Source organism: Vigna unguiculata, chromosome 2 (genome assembly GCF_037176805.1).
Source record: "Vigna unguiculata cultivar grain cowpea cultivar isolate G323 ecotype 2 chromosome 2, ASM3717680v1, whole genome shotgun sequence".
Taxonomy (NCBI): domain Eukaryota; kingdom Viridiplantae; phylum Streptophyta; class Magnoliopsida; order Fabales; family Fabaceae; genus Vigna; species Vigna unguiculata.
In genome coordinates, this window is record NC_140793.1 from 27037383 (window position 1) to 27060018 (window position 22636).

Consider the following 22636-nt stretch of genomic DNA (forward strand, 5'->3'; position numbering starts at 1 on the left):
TGGTCCTAGTATCGAAAGGGTTCCAGGTAAGTGTGTCCCGTTAAGAAGAACGGCGATACAGAAAAGGAGTATCCGTAGTTGGGAATGCTTCTGCTGGAGGGAGAGTGTACCAATATGGTTGAAGGGACTCACTCTTGAGGGGGAGATTGTTAAGAAGAGTTTAAGTCCCACATTGACCAGAAATGAGAAAGTAGAGCACTATATAAAAATAAAGACCCTTAAATTTATTAAGGTTTTGGGTTGAAAGTGGTGTCAGTATCTTATCTAGTTGGGCTCAAGTCTTATTGGTGTTGTATCTTCCCATTGAAATTCGCTCCTTAAAAACCTAACATTTTTATCTAAATTGATTCTGTATGACACATTGATGTTACCATTTGTCATCATATATAGCAAATAGAATGAGATGGTTTTGATGGCATCCTATCTATGGCATATAGAGCATATGATATGATACAATAAATTGCAAATACAGTTCCTCATGAAACGAAAGAAAGCACCAACTCCAATGTTGGGACCCTTCGCATGGATTCTTATTTTATTCTTTTCTTTCTTTTATTAGAGAATGATTAAATGAAACCTACATAGATAAAAGAAAGGGTAAGATAATTGAATAGGGAAAGTTGATATGATTTCATGTCCCCGGTGGTTGAAAAAAGAAGGCATATATTACTAAGTCTAAAAACAATGAGCTTGTTGGGCGTTGATGGAGTTAATCTGCATAACTTGAGAAGAAGAAGAAAAGAAGAAAACTTGTTTTTTCATATTTGGAATTTAAGTGTGACTTTAGGTCTTAAATTTAAATACAAATAAAAAAAATTGAGTAATATATATAAAAAAAACTCAAAAATAAATTGTTTAAGATTTTGGATCGGAGTGTGAGATCAATCAATCCGAAAGAAAATTGTACTTAGATTTCATTGTTATTATGTTTCGAAACAAATTCTATGATTTTGTGGAGAACAATTTAAGTGGACTTGGAATGGACGTGAGAATCTATGATTAGGTAATAGGTGGGGATTATTCCAAAATTCATAGGGGGCTATATACATCATTCACAAGTATCGCTCAGTGAAATTGAATGTTGAAAATGAAATTTGACAGATTCTTTCTGTAAGTGTTGTTTGAGAAGAATGCTTGCAAATTGTATCCTGATGACGAAATTTACTAATATGATTATGATTTGAGTTGTAACCACTGGGAAGGTAACAATGTTATGGAGCATCAAAACAAAAAGCTCACATAACGTTATTATAAATCAGTAATCTTGTATAATAATTTTATCTTCCAATCTTCGTCTCCTAATAATAATGGAAACAGTGAAGAACGAATCCTTTAGGAAATAGGAGATTGCATCATGGTGGTTGGGGTTGATGCGAAGACTTTGTTGACTAATGATTGAATTGTAATTAGAGCCATTGAAGCAGGAAAAATCATAAGGGAATCCAAAGCAAAATTTCGTCAATGATAAGTAGTAACATTGATCGGTTATTGAGAAAAAACTGATGCAATAGTTGGTCATGACCTAGGTAAATTACACGATGACCATGATTGCAGCAATGATGATGACGACATTCATTACCAGGACGCCAATATTTGATTCTTCTATTCTATGTATGCTTTAGGATTTTAAGAAACATGAAAGTGGTCTTATTTTGTAGTTATAGCCACCCAAACAGTTAAAGATGTCAGTTTCAGTTTGTGAATACAAAGAAGGGTTCATTCTAACGATTGTACAAAACCAAATTGTTGATAATCATTTAAAACCTGACTACAAGAGAGAATGAAAATGACCTTCATGAGTGGATCCATACCAACTTAGAAGTCAACTGAACACCTTACAATACTTTTGAGAAATTAAGGAAAGTCCAGGAATCAACACTTCTTGGGTTCAATTACACATAGAACAATTTTTCTTTAAATGGAACACCCTTATTTGCCCTATGCTGTTTTTTTGCTTTGGATAGTTAATACATATAAATAATGTCGGAAACTATACTTTACCCGTATAAAATACCTAACACCATTTGCTGTCTTATGTATAAATACTCCAATTAGTATTCAGCTGTTCGTGTTATTCATGCTTCTTTGAAGCAAGCATATCTTTTTCATGGGTAGATCTTATGCTTTCTGGTTTATTTGACCAACTTTTTGGGTCGGACTTTCTATTGCACATTATTTTATATTGCAAGAATTAAAGTATATTTATTTTACAGCATGGTGATGAATGACAGATCTCTTCCAACTAAAAAAAAGCACAACAAATACACGTTGAACCTTACTTATTACGTGCCACAACACTTCAAATCTTGTTCATAATTGGGTATCAATTCAATAAAGCCGAGATTATCAGTGTGGATAGAAATAAATATATAAGACAAATATAATGAGCACATGAAAATATGAAAAAATTTGTCAACAATGTCAGGACCAAGGAGCTACAGCAAATGACAAGAGACAGATGTTGCAGATTTGTAGACAAGAACAGCGCCATTGGCCCCACGATTTGTCACTGACACCTAAGATTCCTACTCCAGCTTTTGACATGAGAATTACCAAAGTGATTTCCCCTCGTGCTGGGGGAAATCTTTTCTTATTATTATAGGTTACATCAACAATGCACATTTTGATTCTTGGATTTTCCTACAGTTACATGGCGCTTTGCAGAAACAAAAAAGAGTATACTGTTACCCTCTAAATTTTACCATTACCAACTTCAAAACTAAACATAATTCACTCAATTCTTTTCAGTGGCAGTTCTATTGGTAGACCAGAACTTACTAAGCATTTTTTTGGGTTGAGTTGGAATAGCACATATAGCCTTAAATCTAGAATTCCTTCCAATTGCGTCGTGAGTCAAACCATTTTGATTGAAGTCATCATCTTCAGCCAGCTTCATCCTCAGAGTTGAGGACCTTGACTTTGGTGACTTGAAGTTTGAAACACTCCAAGTGTCCTCAGCATTTATACTTGTAGTTGTGCTTAATGGTGCTGTAGGTTTTGCTGGGTCAATACCATGTGCAGTGAGTAATGCCTTGATATTGGTCGGCAAATCAGTCACTTTGCCACCAGCTTGTGCTGCTCGAGCTTGCTCAAAGAAGAGAACTTGAACCACAAGCCGTAGGGGAAGTAGCTCATTTTGTGCTGCATGCATGCAGGCTTCCATAGACAACTTTTTGCAGTCAAGAATTCTACACAACCTTTTCCTTTCACTCTTGTTGAGTTCTGGATGAGCCTGTTTTGTTATCATCAGTTCAACAACTCATAAATTTCAGATAATAGAATATACAACACATCCCCACATAATAATTTTACTTATATGACCTAATTTCTAGTAGTACTATATTGACTGAACTGACAGCCAGACATGTTACATCATTAATGAGATGTTTGAGGTGGAATTTAGCTAACTGCAAAGAAGGGATAAGTGGTCGTCAAAAACTCTCAGGGAAGACAAAAAATTATGTGAAGGACTAAAAAACATGCATCTCCTTTTCCCCTTCTCCCTTATCTATTTGGACCTAGTACTCAGTAATATGATCTAACTCTACCACAGAAGGCAATTTTCTCTTGCTTTCAGCAAATGAAATTACAACACCTGAATACATACTGCATCATATCAGTCAGAATGTGAATACAGTGAGGCCAAATTTCTGGTGGGTCAGTCTACACCTAACCGCCAATAAATTTTGAATAAGACAAGATTTTGAGGTCAAGAAAGTTGGTTATCCACTAATTCTGCCCCACATCCTAAAATGTGAAAACGAAATATTTTCCCAGCCACTGTTTTTTACTAATTCTTAGCCACTTATTTTTATCATGGTATATAAAATATATAATGTGGTAAATTGGAAAACACAACAGGAACTTTTTTTTTTCTAATGTTTTACCTTCAGATAAATGTCAATAGCCCTGTAGAGATCATCATGATCATGTCTTGCAAAATCTGGTATAATCTCGGCAAGAGCTATGAATTTGGACAACTGAAAATTCGCATCTCTGGCAACTTCTTGAAGATACCTATCCACAAGCTTTGCCACCTTCAATTTTGAACTGTGAGATGCTGAAGAGGACCTCCTACTCTCTTGAAATTCCAAGTTAATATTCTCTGCTGAACGAGACCTCCTTCTTTCAAAGGCCATCCTAGATCTCGCAGGGCTAGTTGGGGGACTCTGCCCTTGTGACATAAACTGTTCCAATATGGTCATCACCAACTCAACATCATACACTGTATCATCTGCGTAAGACAGTGAAGGTATCAAAAGATCATTCACTGTGGCTTCCTCCAATTGAAGCCCTATCCTTCTTGCTAATTCCATCTTCGAAGATGAAGAAGCATTAAGAATGTTAGATGCCTTCAAAAGCTTCAAAAGAAAGCCACAAGAAACAGCACCTTTCCCAGCTGGAAGCAAGCTCACCACTGATTCCAAAAGCAGACGATGCTTTGAAGCTATTTCACCAACCGAGTCCCATTCTGAGTCAGAAACTGCTTGCTTCTTGAGATGTTCTCCATTGCTGGTAATATTTGGAAGCCACCTAGATGCATAGATTTTCAATGCATCTCCAATGAGATTTGAGGGAATCTTGCCTCCAGATTTGATTGCTATCATGGTTCTCCAATACAGGTCTATGCTCAGTTCTGCCAAATCTTCAGCCCACCATCCCTTGTTTCCTGACTTATTGTGCCTCAAACTTTCTGTGCCATTGCAAGACACATCGTCCTTCACCCTTCTGGAATGACTATGTGACAAACTCACCTTAGAGGGGTGGCTCAACACTTTTGCTGCTATAGCTTCAATGCACCTGCTGGTAATTCCCAAGTCCTCTGACCAAATAGGTAAAGCTTTTGTGGTCTGAAGACTTACAATAGTATCCTTCCACCCACGTAGAATGCATGAGTTGAAGAAAACCTCAAGCTTCTGAACTAGGTTTCCCTTCTCAACCTCCTCCGTCATCTGAAGATACTCAGCACCACATCGTGCAGCCACAATGTTGTAAGGGCTCAGAGTGATGGTGATTCCATAGCAGAACTTAGCACACAACTCAAATGCCTCCACCCCACCTGGGAAATCAGGGAGCCGCACTATTTGGTGCTGAGAAGAAGAATCGGGAGATTCTGAACATAACTTTTGTAGTCTCAAACATTTGGATAGCAAGGGAAACTGAAAAACATCACCGTGAACTTCAGAATCAGTAAAACATAAAAAATAAAAAAAAAAACAACTTTGAACAATTTCTTCCATGAACTATTTCACATACCTTGTGAAGGAGATATCTACTTCCCTTCACTTGAATCAAGAGGTCGCTGGAAACTTCAGAAGAGACAGACCTGCATACGAAGGAAAGGTATATACTGTTACTGACCAGAAAATAAAAACCATCTAAGAAGAAAGAATAAAATAGACGAGTTAACTAATGTCTTACCTCACTGCTTCTGAAGTGTAGAATGTATCAGGACGAGATCCCAGTTTCATGAATTTCATGGCTTTCAGTTTCTTATCACCAAAATCATGTACTAGTTCTAAGTAGCTACTTGCATAATTCACTCACAGAAGCACCCCGAACAACGCATAAGTGCAACTAACAGATTGAGAAATACTAGTGAGTTTTAACAAATACCAAAGCAAGGAATAGATTTTCCCGCTGAGTAAGCCCAAGTGGAACACTGAATACTGAGCCGGCAGACCATACAGGGTGTCAGAGTCCTCAAGAATACTTCAGAACTCTCAGAAATATAAAAAGAGAAATAATAAAAAAGATAGAATTTCCTTGGAGGAGAGAAGGTGTAGAAGTTCCAAGGGGAAAGGAAAACCAAGGGGCTTATGTGAGAGCAAAAATAATATATAGTAGTTTAAATAGGTTGGATAGGATAGATGACATATATGGCTTGAAAGAAACACTGAAGATCAAACACGCCTAAGTTATGTCCTTTCAGTCAAATAGTTATCCCCATGAATGATTTTGACATTTTAAATAAAAGGGTATGAGGGCAATGAAACCTCATCAAATTCAGCCTCAGACCTGTCACACTCCTACACAGTATATCAGTTAGATTACAAGGTTATGCAGTAAAATAAATACACAGCACACCAGCTTGGCATATTCACAACCATGTATTATGCAAAACAAACAAATTTATAGTGAAACATAATACACACTATTACAGTGTAATTTTTTTTAGTTCTTGTAAAAATCATATAACCAAATCCACACCACCAAACATTTCACAAATAAAATAAGGAATGGTTGAGAGCACAGATAAGGAGGGCTAGTTAGAAGCTAAGGTAGGAGGAGCATGTGGATACTCTCCCAATACAGAAACTGCCAATCATTCATCGAAAACTTCGAACCGTATAAGGAAAAGCAGGGAATTTTTATTTGCAGAAAATCTTGCTTTGTTATTTCTAAGGAGAATATGATGATAGAGAGCTAATTTTTTTTGCGACTATGGAGACATGCCATTGGCAGCGTGCAATTCTAAAGGCAACTCCCACGTGCTTATCCTGCGCCCACCTCTGTTCCGTATTCTCATCATTACCATTGCAAAAATGCAAATTTTCTATTTATCTTCAGTTTCTTGTGTTTATAAATGCGAGCAGCCCTGATTATTTTAGTCAAACACTATTTTATTTTATACGCAACATCGTACACATCTCTTAGATATCTCCATCCTTTTCAAAAGGAGAATATTTAGATGTTTTAGGCATAATAGTAACATATTAAAAGGTGCTTAAAATATTTTCAAAGGGGAAAAAAGAACGACATGAAAGTTAAGTTACAGGGAATGCTGAAAAGGGTTGGCATGTGTATTATCAATATCACACATGATTAGCCTATAGCATCCGTGTATAAACATAAATTTACTTTGTTTTATACTATGTAGTATTCATAACGTTAACAATATTGCCCTTGTGGTCTTCCATAAATAGCCAACTGCCACTCTTGATCTCTTTGAAGTTTTCTCTTCACCTTTGGGGTGAGCATTGATTTCCATTGATTGCAAGTGGTCCAGAATGTTGAAACTTGGCCCATTGGTGGAGTGAAACCAAGAAACCGGAGGTTGTATGCTCCTGATCATGTTGGTGTTTGATTAGGTAAAGTCAAGTTTTTTCTGGTGAACATTTAAGGCTTTGTTGCTCTGAAGGAAATGGTTTAAATGGGTTAATTTGGCAGTTGAGGGTTTTCTTCAAGTTCAAACCTTGTTTGGCTTTGAATTCTCAGGACGCCATGACTTGGGAGTTTTGACATTTTTCGAACTCTTTCTCTCACTTTGATGATCATATCAACACTTCAGGAACAACGTCGTGGGCCCCGATTACTGATACATACAAAGAAAAACGGTGAGATGTAAGTATATCATGTTCTTCAGTTCTCTTATGAACCAAGTACAATTGAACAACCAAAGAAGGTTAATCCCAGAATAATTCTCTTACTCTCTCAAGTTAGTAAGAAAATAATAGACGAGTAAATCAATATTGAAAAAAAAAATAGTTTAAATGACAGTCCCGGCAAAGACAACTAAGAACTATAAAATAATTATTCTTATTATTTTTAGTAAGTTAAGATATTTAATATTGAATTATAGAAAATATTCAAGTGTTACGTTTTATTTTAATAGAGATATCAAAATTATATGATTTAGATTTTAAATAAATTTTATTACGGAGATCACTGATTTAATTGGGTTTTTTTATTTTTAGGACGAATAAGATTTACTATTTTGTAAGTTTTTTTAGCTCGAACTTTTATGTGATGACTTTTTCGAAATATTTTTCTTCGAATTATCAATTTTAATAGGTTTTGAAGTTTACATTTAAGTTATTTCTCTCTATATCAATTTTAAAGTTTCAAATTAATTTTATTTTTTAAATAATTGTTTTTTAAAATTTAATTTGACAGTTTACTTATTTAATCATTTTTTTAATCATAAAACTATCTATAAAAGTAATAAAAATCATTTACAATTAAATTATAAAAAAAATTATTTATTTTTATAATTATAGTAATACTAATAATAATATTTTTATTATTTTTTATTTTATTATAAAAAAGTCAATAAATACATATGTAACACATGTTTTTGCTTGTATTATAATGAACTTATGTGTCTTTTGATTTATTTCAATGTGAGGACTTTTAGTTTTTTTTTTTAATAAAAATACGTATAATGCAGTTCAAAATTTTTTATGTTTTTTATAGAACAAATTATTCTATTGATAAGTTATTTAATTTAATTTTGATTTATAGAGAATAATATAAATTATTTAATACTTTATCTATGTGTATTTATTTAAATGTTTTTTTAAGTATAGTATCTCTATATTTTGTGAGATGTAACTCTATCATGAATTTGGTATGATTTCCATATTTATATTTTTTTATTTTTTTAATAGATGTTGATAACAAATTATTGATGAATATCGGAATGTTAGATAATTCAAATGTTAAAGTTTATTATGATGACAGACGTGATGGCTTTATTTGAATTTTATTTTTTCAGATATTGGCGCACAATATTATTATTATTATATATGAATTTTTGTAAAAAGAAATAGTTTAATAAAATTAAGATAAAACTATTTGATTTGAGTTCATATTTTAAGTATAATAATTTTATTATATAAGATAGTTAATAATTTTTATCAGAGTTAAAAGACCAAAATATTTTTAAAAGTGGATTGTCACAAGTTATGTCAATTTTTTTTTCTCAGTTTAGTAAAGAATTAATAATCTTTTTTTTAGTTTAATTTACCCTCCTTCTTGCCCTCCATATATTATTTTAACGATACCTTCCATGATTAGTAATACTTATCAGAAACAAAAAGAATTAACTTATTCTCATTAAAAAAAAAAATACTAATCATGTTTCTTTGATGATAATATAATTGTTGCAACCACGCAACAAAACTATCCAGAAAATGATGAAGAGATGGTATACGACCCATTCACAAATGTGCATTCTTTTCTAAGCAAGATTTAAATTGGAATTTAATGTTTCAATGTCTCCATATACATTATGTGTCATGAATGTAATGTTATTCAACGTTTCAACAGATCTTAGTTCAAATTATATGTGAAATTGATGTGTTGCTTCCATTCGATCTTTTCATTTGACTTTTATTATTAAGTTTCATGTGTACTTAACATAATTTCTTAAATTTTCTTTTTAGAACAATTTTAGGCTTTTGGTGCATCTTTTATCTTAAGGAATAACCATACACATAATTTAGGTTTGAAGATTATTAAGTTGGATGAATTTATTTTTTTGGTAAAAAGTTGATCTTCAAAGTTCTTAAAAACATGTGAATTTTTGTCATGAGGGGTGGAAACTAGTTTATATTGGAAAGTGAGGTTTTGAAGAAAAATCGAAAGGAAATAAATGTCAGAATGGTGTGATCATTTTTCATAGGAGTATGGTCTCTGTAATTTTTGTTCCAATTTTCAATCGTGTACCCATTATGTATTTGTAGGCGTAGCAGTGTCTAGAATATTTTCTCTTTTTATGAATATCTTAACAAATCCATGTATAATAAAAGCCCAATTAGACCATGACCTTAAGTCGAACTTTTTTTTAATTATATATATAATTTATGATAAAAAATTAATTATAATTGGTTTTTTAACATCAATTACAATTGATTAATTGGATTTTAGTTTACCTTGTAAATAAAATTAATTAATTAATATTAGATATTTTGATTGGCTAATCATTACAATTAATGACTATTTTTTTATTTTTAGAAATTATTTTAAGTTTTATGTTATGTTTGTTTTCATCAATTTACTATTTGCGATGATGGAAGAGTGAATGACAATCACGTTTGCTTCCATCAATTTGAAGAGAAATGTTAGTCCAAACTAAATTATGTTTATGGCTATATACATAATATCTGGACGATGAAGGAGTGGAGTTGTTTTGTTTTTGGGAGAGGTTTCAAGGAGATGAATGAACATATAAAGAATGAGAATTGATTATGAAAACAAGATAATCGATTCTCTCAAATTCAATAATAAGAAAATACAATAAAAGAATATCTTCCTCTATCATAATTGAAGCAGAATTGATTTTTCTCTCATTACCACGCAACTTATTCTGGGAGAAATTGCAAGATTGGAAAAATATTAAAATTTATGTGACTCAATAATCAATTCTCTTATATTATAACATATAAAAGAATTGATTTTTTCTTTTTCTCTCAAATTCACTTTCCCAAATTTATCTTTAAATCCAAATAATATTATAATATTCATAGTCTTAATTTATTTATAGAACGGAATGTATTAAGAAAAAAGAAATAACACTTCAATATGATATTATAATATATTGAAAGATTGAATTTTATATATATTCGACTGACTGACCAACATTTTTGTTGACCGTGTAATATTTGAATTTTCTCATTATTAAATTTTGATGAGTGATTTTGTAGTTTAAAAAAGCGGAATATTCACATAAGGATTGATAATTTTTGTTATATTAAAATTTCATGACAATGTTGTGTTAGACCCCAAATTACTCTATATACATGATGAATTTTTGGAAATTATTTTTGATGGTGTCAAAATAGATATTTTTTTTAAGGTGGGAAACATATTAAATGGGGTTAAAATGTTTTTGGTTTCTTAGCTCACACAAAATTAAAAAAAAATTTTTATCTCAAACTTTGATATAATTTGATTATCAAACTTAAAAAATAAATAGATATAATCTTTTTAACTCAACTATGTTAAATGTTTTTGACATCAAATGACGTTTAACACAATAAATAAATTCCATGTCATTAGATTAAAAGAATTATGGTTAGGAATCAAAATGTATTAAAGTTTGAAACATAAGGGTCATGGCCTCTTCACACTATACTAAGGTCTCTCCCTGTCTATACATGATGTTGCCTATCACATCTTTGTAGCCACATCCTTGCGATTCATGTGAGTTATAGATATTGAGAGATTGTGGTTTTATATATATATATATATATATATATATATATATATATATATATATATATATATATATATGTGACATTAATCTTAGATATATAAGACACTTGACACCACTTTTAACCAAAAATCTTAAGACAATGAGATTATGAGCCTTTCATGTTACATAGTGTTTAACTTTATTTATTCTATTCAATGTGGGATTTTGACTCACACTTAAACTATTCTCAACAAATTATAATTACAAATATTTTCTTTTACTTAAAATTTTATCAAATCACTTTTAGATTTTAAGCTAATTTTTTAATAGTTGGGTATCCTAAATAAAGAGGTTAAACGATGAGGGGAGATACGTCTTCTTCTTCTTTTTCTAAATTATTTCTGGATCATAGAGTATGTGAATATGTATGATCTTAATAAATGAAAATTAAATAAATTATGTCCATTTTGAAATGTTGAATATGTTATGTCCATTTTGAAATGTTAAATATGTTTTTAGTCTCTAAACTTTGTCACGATATTGTAATTTGTCTTTATTCAAAACTTTATATATTTTAATTCTCAAATTTAAAAAATAATGAGTATAGGTCTTTGTATTCAATTGCGTTAAATTTTATTGATCTGTCAAGTGCGTTTCATATTAACGTTTGAATTGTTTACACCAACTCACATGTTCCTACGTTCCTGATTCAATGTTAATTAGAAAACGCGTTTGACATGTCAAAATAAAGTGTTTAGCATAATTTAATTAAAAATATTACATTTATTTATTTTTAAAATTTAAGATAAAAATGTATGAATATTTTGAATAAAAACGAATTCAATTTCGCATCAAAATTTAGAAACTAAAATCGTATTTAGCCCAATTTAAAATTACAATTATGGCTAAGTCAGAGAAAGTAGTACAAAATCCCAAAGTAGTACAAAATCCCAAATAACTCGTCTGGTGAAAATAATAAAAATAAAAACAAAAAAATTTCCAGTTTCAAAAAATTAGACCCCAAATAAGAAAAGGTCAAAATAATTTTAAATGAAATACATAAATAATAAATTAGAACAATTAATTTTTTTATTTTAGCAACTAACTTACCAGAAAAGGAATAAATACCAGGATTTCTAAAATGCCTTTATAAGTATGAGTAAACAATGAAATACACAAAAAAAATTATAAGGTATATATATAGTAGTTGTACAATACTATATTTACTTATCTTCTTATATGTTTAAAAAAGAAAGTTTCTTTAAGAAAAAAGAAGAAAAATAGCATAAAGTAAAAGTGAGAGGATAATATAAAAAATGAAGGAGTAGACCAAAAATTAAAAGAAGAATTGTTTGATAATACAGTAATGATATATATAGGAACAAAGATACAGAAAAGTAATGTAGGAAGATAAAGATGAATGAGTAGTTTGTGGGGGGATGGGGGCTATATCCCTGGGGAGAAGGGAATTTAGGAAGAAAGAGACAGGGCAATCGTGCAAAATGCATTATTTAATCATAAATAATTTTTGTGCAAACAATTTAACACAGGTTACATTTATTTGATAACAAATTTGACAAGATACGGTAAGAATAAAATAAACGTCTAAATTTGAAAAAAAATAAATATAAAAATAAAAAACATGTCAAATAAGTGTAAAAAAAAAAATACGTGGCAAAGTATCATTATTGCATTCAAAACAACATGGTGAGAGTGGGACAACTCAGAGTGAAAGGTGATGGATATGATCCATAGGCCATGCTTGAAAACTTAATTTACAACTTTTAGGTGTTGAAAAAATGGAGAGGTTTGATTAATTCCCCCATCAGTGGTTGAATAATTTGTGAGACACTGAAAACTGAAATGACTTGGGGAGTTAATTACCCGGTCGGTCACGAATTAGGTTACACCCGACATAGCCCATGTATGATTGCCATCTCTGCAACTTCAACCCTATAATCAATGTTAAAAATGTAATCTTTTTTAGGACACAGGGTACCCGCAAGCATCTACCTTTGTTGCCCAGAGAACAGAACCCATTAGAATACAAATCTGAGAAGAAGGGTTAAAGAAAGATCCCATCAACAGTGCATTATGGTGCATCTGTGTAGTGCTATCATCGATCAAACCCACCAACTTTATTCTGTGATCTGTATCATTCCAGAATCAGAGAAGGACCAGCCCTGGTCAAATTGTCTTCACCACCTTCACCTTTTTGTCCTATATCATAATGTCTAATGTGTGGTTTCAAATACGAGGGTGCGGTTTAAACAAAAAACATATATGTGTGTACGAGAAAAGAGAAAACATGTTATTAAAAGATTAGGAGGTAATCTATAAGAAAAACCAAAAGTCTGATACATATCTTTCCCATCTTGTGGGGTCTCCTTGTCTCTCAAAGCTACAGACATGTACTTACAACAAGTTGAAAAGGAAAAACACATCAACCGCACCAACTGCGAAAGTTCAACTTCCATTCCATCCACCTTAACTTTCCATTCCAATTACCTTCTCTCTCTCTGCTTACACTTACCCTTAATTTTTGTTTTCTTCTTTCTTTTCTCTCTTGTTTCTTTCTGCTATGGATATATACTATTCCTTTTGCTTCTTTCTATGGACATCCATCAGACTCGCTTTTTCTTTTTAGAGAATCCCCTGTCTTATGTGCTTGTCCACAATATTCACATTTTTACGCATTCAGTATATAAGTTAACTTTATTTTTAATCGATGTGTGTGACTTTAAATATATATTTATCTCAGAAAACTAATTTTTCCTTCTGTTAAGTTCAACTCTCTCGAAACAATGGCAATAGTTACGTAATCATTAGTGGTCGTTGAGTATTACATTAATACATTTGTATATCGGTGTATGTAATCATTTAGTATGACGCAAGTAGTTAATACGATAATGCAGTGTTAACTCCTACCCTACCATGGAACTTTTAATGGCGTAAAGTAAGACAATTTTAAATGGTAAGAGATAGATAGATAGATAGATAGGTTTGTGTTTTCTTTTCGCAAGCATTAAACTGCATGGACTTTGTCCGATAAAAAAAGAAAAAGAAAAAGTTTCTGCTGGCTACTTTATATGCTGTAATGCATTTAGAGTAATATAGTTAATTTTCACCAAACTATATATATACATAAAAGCACTGTAGTATTTTGTAGTTAATGGAAGAGAAAAGCCTATTGCAATATTATAATGGAAGGATGTTTGGGTTTTATGAGGCAAAAGGCAAATGGGTGATAGAATGCAAAAACTAAAAAGATATATAATTTTACTTAACTGTGTAGTTGATGATGAGATGAGTACGAACGTACACAGATCTGCTGCTAAATGATGAGTCTCACTCACCTCCATGAAATTTGTTTATTGATTTGTCATCTTTGTTATAGGTACCTAATCCCATGAGATATATGTTAATTTAGATAATGAGTTATTTAAAGCTAGTTGGGGAAACAGGGCCAATTTACTATGGAAAGTGAGGAGAAGGTGCTTTCACTTTGGAAACTTTCTTTCTGGCTAATTGAATAAACAATATACAAGATGCTGATCATAATTTCAATGCCTATTCCCCTATGCTGTAATTCAATTAAGAAACAAGAAGAGTTTCATAAAAGCAGATAAGGACTTCCAGTATTAAATTAAGAGGAAGAAACTGTCTGCGAATCTTTGCTTGATATTTCAAAATGTTCAAAAGGACTTATTCTTGTAAATTCGGCTATAGAGGGAAAAGGGTTTGTTATTTAAAATAGTTGTGTTGTGTATGTACTCAATTAAATTTTATTTGTTCTTTTCTTGATATGTTCTTCAATTCTTTTATTGTTTGTAAATACGAAAATCTTCAACCAAAATTTTACAATTCTAAAAGATATTTTTTGAATTATCAATAGAAAAATAAGAGTACTAACCGTATCAGCCCATATTAATATTTGTACATATTGATATTTGTAATTCTCATTTGATACTCGAGCATTTGAGTCTTATTTAGACTATTTTGCTCAAGTCGAGCATTCTCACTTCATTTAAGTAATATTTTCAACTTAATAAAGTGTTTTGTTATTGCTTAAGTTATTTTTAAGAGATTTTAAATTAGGTTGCATTAATTTAATTATTTGTTATGCCTATTATAATAATAATAATAATAATAATAATAATAGTTATTATTGTTATTCTTACATGTTTTATTTTATATATATATATATATATATATATATATATATATATATATATATATAATGAATTGTATTTGAGAGGTGATTATATAAAGAAGTTATCTAATCTTGTTTATATATATATATATATATATATATATATATATATATATATATATAATGAATTATATTTGAGAGGTGATTATATAAAGAAGTTATCTAATCTTGTTTGTATATAAATTATAATGTAAGTATTTCTTGTACCTATTCAAGGGTGAAGAATCATTGAAAATTTATATAGAGATATAAGAAAAATTACCATGTTATTAAGGATAATAATATATCATGGATACGAGTAATGTTTACCTGTTATTTGTCCTGTCTAAAAAAGTTTGTTTCATTATTTGTTTAGTATCCATGAAAAGTATTATACCAACGAGTAACCATGGATATCTACAAATAAATTTATATTTTATTTCTTAAAAGATTTAAATAAAAATATACAAAATCAACTCTTTAAAATATAAATTTAAATAAAATAATAATTTTTAAGTACAATTCAAATCAAATTATTCTATACAATATTAATATAAATAAATTTAATCTTTTAAAAAAAATTAAATGAGTTGTACTAAAAAATATAAATTTAAAAAATTTAACATTTTACAAAATAACTTGAATTTTTTATAATTAAATAAAAAAAAGTAAATCAAATTTTAAATAAATTTCATAGTCAATATTTCTTTCATTAACATCATTTAAACTAAAAAATAAATAAATAAAATTCATCGATAACTATTAACAAACTGGTCAGATATCATGATACTGGTTTACCCTCACTTATTCATTACAAATATTCATTTAAAAATTTTGTATGAAACTTCTTTTTTTTTTTCTTTCTATCCCTGTACCTTATAAAGTTAGTCTCAAATATTCAAATATAATATTTTTTAAATTTATGACTCTTGTAACTATTTAAATGGTTTTCTTATGTCTTTTGGTAGGAGATGAATGTGTTTGATTTATTTACTAAAACTCTATAATAATTTTAAGATTTTATAATATTCTTATTTTTTTTACTAGCATACTTTTTTTAATGTGACGGTCTAGACTTTGATTATTATTGTATTTTTATATTAAAATATGATAATGAACGCGCTTTTTAAGAGTTCAATCTTGTTTCAGAGTGAATCTTTTCAAAGACTTTATTTTTGTATTTTTTTATTACTATAAACTGATATATATATATATATATATATATATCATAATAGATCATTACCAATAACATATTGTCAAACACAATAATTTAACACTGTCTCTATTATTGTATAAATATATTGTGTATTAGTACCATTTTTTTTATTTTTAAAATATCCCTAATTAGCTTTATTGTTCTTAGTACATAAAAAATAAATTTCGTAAATTAATAGGAAACATCACGAATAAGGATAGTTACAAATGCTAAGAAATTGCATAATCACGTTAGATGGAAAGGAAAGTCGGAGTTGACAAATTTTAATCAATTTATGCACAATTTTGAAAATGAATAAAATAAATTGTTACCAAATTTAATATCACCTATTAAATTAAAAGTTTTCTTAATTATTGGATAAAATGTAAATATACTTCTTCTAGTAATTTTATTATTTTTCAAGTTAAAATTAAGTGAAATCTCGTATCAATTAAAAATAAAACATATTTATAGTATATAATGAGATACAAATCTCATCTTACAAGCAGTTAGTCTCATAGAGTTGAGTTAGTTTTAAATTTTACTTCTTAAATTGAGTATCTCTTCATATTTGTTTGTTTTTATTTGCAGTTGGGGTTTATATGTAAGGAAGAGATGTCTCTGTTATAATGCGAAAGTTGTACATATTTGGAATATATTTTGGATTGTGCTGAATACATTATGGATTACACAATCAATTCAAGAATACATTACATATTGTGTAATCCAGAATATATTTCAAATCGGAATCTATTACATAATATATTTTTGAAACACATTGGGGATTAATCAATTTAGAATGTGTAAAAAGTTAATACTTTTATTTTGTATTATTTAATCCAAAACATTATTGAGAATGATTAATTGTCTCCTCCCAACACCAACGATCATCACCACACACGCTACCTACTACCAACCACCACCGGCAGTCACTCACTAGCAAGAAGCATCATTGCCGTCCACCATTGAAACATCAAATGTCTGCAAAACAAAAAAAAAAAAAAAAACCATTCTCACGCTATCCTTTTCTATTAATCTCAACAATGGTAAAATTTCTCGTTTGAAGTCTAACCTAGCGAGTCTTGTTGTTTCTTGGGATTATTGTGTGACCCATTATATGGTCGCTATCAGACAACCCATTAATATCTAGTTTCACATTATTGGGATGAGAGAGGTGTGTTGGAAATCTCATATTGACTAGAGATAAGACATATTCACAGTATATAAGCAGGTACAAATCTCACCTTATAATTCAATTTTATAGGACTGAGTTAAGCCACTTCTTAAGATACTTGTAATTCATCTATCAATAAGAGTTTATACTAAATTTTATCATAAATGATCCTTGCAAGACTTCAGTTTTTATTTTTTAACATAACTTATATCATGATTTTGAGGATTCCAATGCTCAAGTCAATTATATGATCAAGATATTGAGTATATGTATATCTAATGAGTGATCTCTTTATCTGATGACAAAACCCTTTTATATACCTTACTACTTGGATCATTACTTAAATGAGCTTGATCTATATTTGATGATCCTATTTTACCCCTATTTGAGGAATGTGTTCTTATTAAATTTAGATTTTCTGTAGAATTTTCTTTTTTTATATTATTTTTGTATTGTGCCTTTAAAATACATACATTGATGAATACTAAAGTTAAACACTCAATAAATGACAACACCAAAAGCCAATAAAATATTTAGACTCATTCTTTAAGTTAGAAAGATTTAGAACCTGTGAAAAATCCCATATCATAATTTTAGGTTTACGTATTACTATTCTAAAGTGCGGGCCATCATGATAGATATCGGTTAAATTGATCCGTGATGATATCTTTTTGCTGAGTTTTGGAAGTCCAGTGATATAATTACTGTTAAATTATTCTTATATTTGGAAGTAGAAAGATTACTAATTTGAATTGATAGGTGGTGACGAGTTAGTGACAGAGTAATATGTGGCTTATACAAATAGTCAAAATTTAGGAAGCTTAATTAATTAATTAATTAATTGTTAAAATGATGAGTAAGATGTAAACTGGGTTCCCGAAAGTAGTGAGTGAGGCAGGTTTAATGTGAAAGATTGGCGTGCGACGCATGGATTATTAGGCAGCATGAATGTGATACGACAAAATATGTCTCAGCTTTAGCTCATAATTATTGACTCACATAAACAAAAGGTGATATCACCATCTTTTATGTTTTTAATTATATCATTACTTCACTAATCAAGTTGATTATCATGTTCCCCTTTTTTAAATAACTAAATAAACCTGTTATTTCAAATCAAATCCATCATATAAACCTACCATTTGGTGCGCTTCAATTTCACACTTTTTCTGATTCGATGGAAATGATTTAAAGTATATTTCATTATCTCCCAACCGTTAATTACTATATTTCAATGCTACAAACCACCTTCTTTCTACGCATATCAATCAATTAATCTATGTATAACGTGTTTTGTCCTCAAAAGTATCTAAATGAGTCGTAACGCAATTTTCCAACTTCTTTTTTCTTAAAAGAAGACACAAATGTTGCCATTTTTGGTTAATTTGGAACCAAAATCTACTTTTCTGATTATTTATAAACTTATATTATTTTTCTTTTAACTTCAGCTCGGCCCTTTTACCTATTTTAAGGGAAATTTTGAGATTTTACTCTGCTAAAGAGTTTACTACTTTCTCCCATCCTTGTTCTAACATGACTTTGTATATTCAAATTAAAAAGTTAAAAAAAATTATTTACTTTTCCATGGATACATAATAAGAGATAATGTTTAAGATCCAATTTTTATAACACTTGTCTGATAAAAATAGTTGAGAATAATACTTATTATTTTTTTTATTTATAGGAAATATTTTAATTTTAGAAATATCTTTTAGTTTTAGAAAATATTTATTATTTTAGATTAAGAGTAAGATATCGTAAATATTTTACCCGTAAGTTACGCATAAAACAACCATTGAAATGATGAAACCATTGATTGAATCATTAGGAATAAACTTTTCCAAAATGGAAACACCTGTCGTTATTCTGTTTGTAGATAGTAACTACAAAATATATATTATCAATAAATCAACCTAAATAATTTGAAATGACTTATAAATTTATACTGGTACTTTATAAATTAAAATAATGTTTTAAAACATTCGAGGAACTAAACCTAACCTTTTCAATTTTAGGGATTATAAAGGATTTATTTCAAATTTCAGTAACTAAAAATATTATTAAAATTTTAATTTATGATGTGATTTTACTTCTATAAATTTTGTTTCTATAAATATATTACATTTCTTTTGTCTCTATGATATATTTAGTCTTTTTTTCCTCTGACTTTTATGACAACAAAGTATCGACAAGAACTAAGTAAAAACTTGAAATATCTCATAGACTAGTTTAAGAATAATTATTGTAAAAAAATATAAACATTTGAAAACATTTAATTTATGAATGAAATTAATGTCAGAATACATGCATCCAACATATTATTTAAAAATAATAATGTGAACATAAATTCAAATGACATTGAATTATTTAAGTCAATTCTATCAAAATCAAAATTAAATGCACTCTAAAATTTTGTTGAAATTAAAAAGACAGAGTATGAACCGCCCAGAGTTACTGTTATACTATGACACATGACAATTGTCATGCTCTTGCTTTTAATTTAATTCACTGCCATCTATTTCTTGACACCAACTTTTCAAAAGAAAACAGAAATGGAAGAAAATGGTAAAGAAGAAGAGAGAAGAGATAAGTATAATCTGTAAAAAGAAAAGAAAAAAAAAGATTCATCTCAGCTTCTTTGCCTTTGTCTTTGATTTTCAAAATCTTTAATCATTCTGTTCTAAGCAAATCTCCAAAAGGAAGTGATCGAAGTTTGAGGAAGATTTTTCACCAAAGTCTGCACCATTTCTGACAAATATGTTTAATTAATAGTAACTTGTTTATTGTTTATTATTATCTAGATGATAATAATAAGAATTATAATAATAATAATAATAATAATAATAATAATGAAAATGTCTTTTCAAATAATAATTATGCTAACAATCAAATGTAAAGCATTTTGTAGCACGACAGGACTCATACCCTCCTTAGTTTAGTTCGATGTCTGTCTTATAAACAGCAAATAATAAATCATAAAAATAGATGGAAACATTTTGATCATGGTTAATTAATCAAAATAATAATAATAATTATATATCAAGATGACTGTATAAAACATTTTATAATATTGTTTAACTAAGATTAAATATTTTTCGATCAATATGATAAATTTTGATGTAATTTAATTTTCAAACTTCTAAAAAAAATAAATATAATTTTTTTAATTCAATTATATTATTTTTCTTTATGTCTTAAATTATGTTTCAAGTATTTATATTATTTAACACATTTAAAATTATTTAATTTAACTATTAATCTAAATCATTGTTTAAAATGTAAAAAAATTATATTTATCTACTTTCTAAAATTTAAAATTAAAATATATCAAAGTTTAAAAAAAAAAATCATATCATAATGCTCAAAACATATTTAACTTATTTATCTATAAATCATCTCAAATTTGTTATTTTTTATAGTTACAATAAAAATTACAATACAACTATTTTATCCTGCATGACCTTTGATTTTAAAATTATATCTATTATTTATTTATAAATTTAAAACCAAAACATATCAAAATTTAAAATAAAAATAAATTTCAATTTTAAATTTACATACTCGAAACATATTTAACCTATTTACCTATAATAATCTCAAATGTATTATTTTTTATAATAGCTACACTAAAAATTACAATACCAACTATTTCATCCTGCATGGCCTTTGGTTAATGATGAAGGCAAAGTAGTTTGTTGAAGTGTTCTTCCCCATTTGAGAAACTTATCTTATCCCAATCTCATTATTGAGAATGGAACTGTGGTGGAAATTCCACAATGAGTAGTAATTAGATGAGCCTGTGGACCACATTCTTCAGATATTAATAACTTTCTAATGCAACTACTAATTTTATCTACCAACTATTTCCTTTTCATAATCACTTTCTTCATTTCTTTAATTTCTGTCGATTGGGACAGACTCATAAGTTGTAATTTTCCTAATGTTAATTTTATCAAATACGCGTTGTCACTATCACCTAAATTGTTTATGTTTTAGGTTTAAATGTATCTGCATTATACGGTTAAGATTATCTCGTACCATATAGCTGAAATGATGAACATATTACACCGTGAACTTAAGATAAATCGAGACAAATTAAAAAAAAAAAAAAAAAAACTTGAAACATACATCGAGATGTTCTAAGAGACATACTAGAAACTTAGAGCAATAACAAATAGATTAACATAAAACCCTATTCTTAATCAACAAATTAACAATAATCATCCATTTAAAAAAAAGCATTTTATAAATAAATAGACATTTTACATATAAACGATTAAATAATATTTATTACTCGTAAATTAATAAACTGAATTGAGTGTCGTAATGTTTTGGCACAAACACAAAAGACTGAAGTCTAAGTTAGCTTGAAGAAAAAGATCCAAGGTACAATCATAGTATGAACACAGTAGAAAATAATTCATCTCGTTTTTGTGCAACACCGGTATCTTCTAATTTCTAAAATTTTGGAACAACTAATTTGTCTCTTAAACCGAAAAATATTGTAAAATCTATATATTTATAACTCTCATCAATGATATTGGATCACCCTCAACCATCTGTTAGGTTTATAGAGGGGGTTTAACTAAGAGATACAATACCAATAAGACCTGAGCCCAATCACATAAACTATTGACACCACTCTCAACCCAAAATCTTAAAACAACAGGTCTTTATTCTTATATAGTGTTGTACTTCTTTCTCATTTCTAGTCAATGTGGGACTTAGACTCACACTTGGATTTCTAACAAAATCTTAGGACAATGAGTTTACAAGTTTTCATCTTTATATGGTACTTAACTTTCTCTTTTTTACTCAATGTAAGACTTAGACTCACTTGAATTTTCAACAATCTTTTCCTCAAGTGTGAGTGTCTCTTCACATTGGTACTTCCCCCTCGGAAGCATTTCAAGTCACGAGTACCCGTTACTTGTTCCATCGTTCACATAACGCGACACACTTGCCTGACCATCTGTTAGAAAGACTTTCGACATTGGAACTCGTTTGAGTTAGTCACCAAGATGTATCTTCGGCTTTGATACCATTGTTGGGTCTCTGGAGAGAGGATCATCGGAAAGATACAACAACAATGAGACATGAACTCAACCCACAGATAAGAGATTGTCATCACTCTTAACTCAAACTTTAAGACAATGA

General features: G+C 29.3%; 1 protein-coding gene across 1 annotated transcript; it reads right to left on the reverse strand.

Moving 5' to 3' along the window:
- Positions 1–2384: 2384 nt before the first annotated feature.
- Positions 2385–5755, reverse strand: LOC114173633 (BTB/POZ domain-containing protein At1g67900-like). Its single transcript, XM_028058125.2, has 4 exons — positions 5422–5755; positions 5257–5326; positions 3888–5159; positions 2385–3232 (listed from the first exon to the last, which is right to left on the reverse strand). Exons 1-4 carry the CDS (start codon positions 5478–5480, stop codon positions 2735–2737), a joined length of 1899 nt encoding a protein of 632 aa, XP_027913926.1. The 5' UTR covers positions 5481–5755; the 3' UTR covers positions 2385–2734.
- Positions 5756–22636: the final 16881 nt, after the last annotated feature.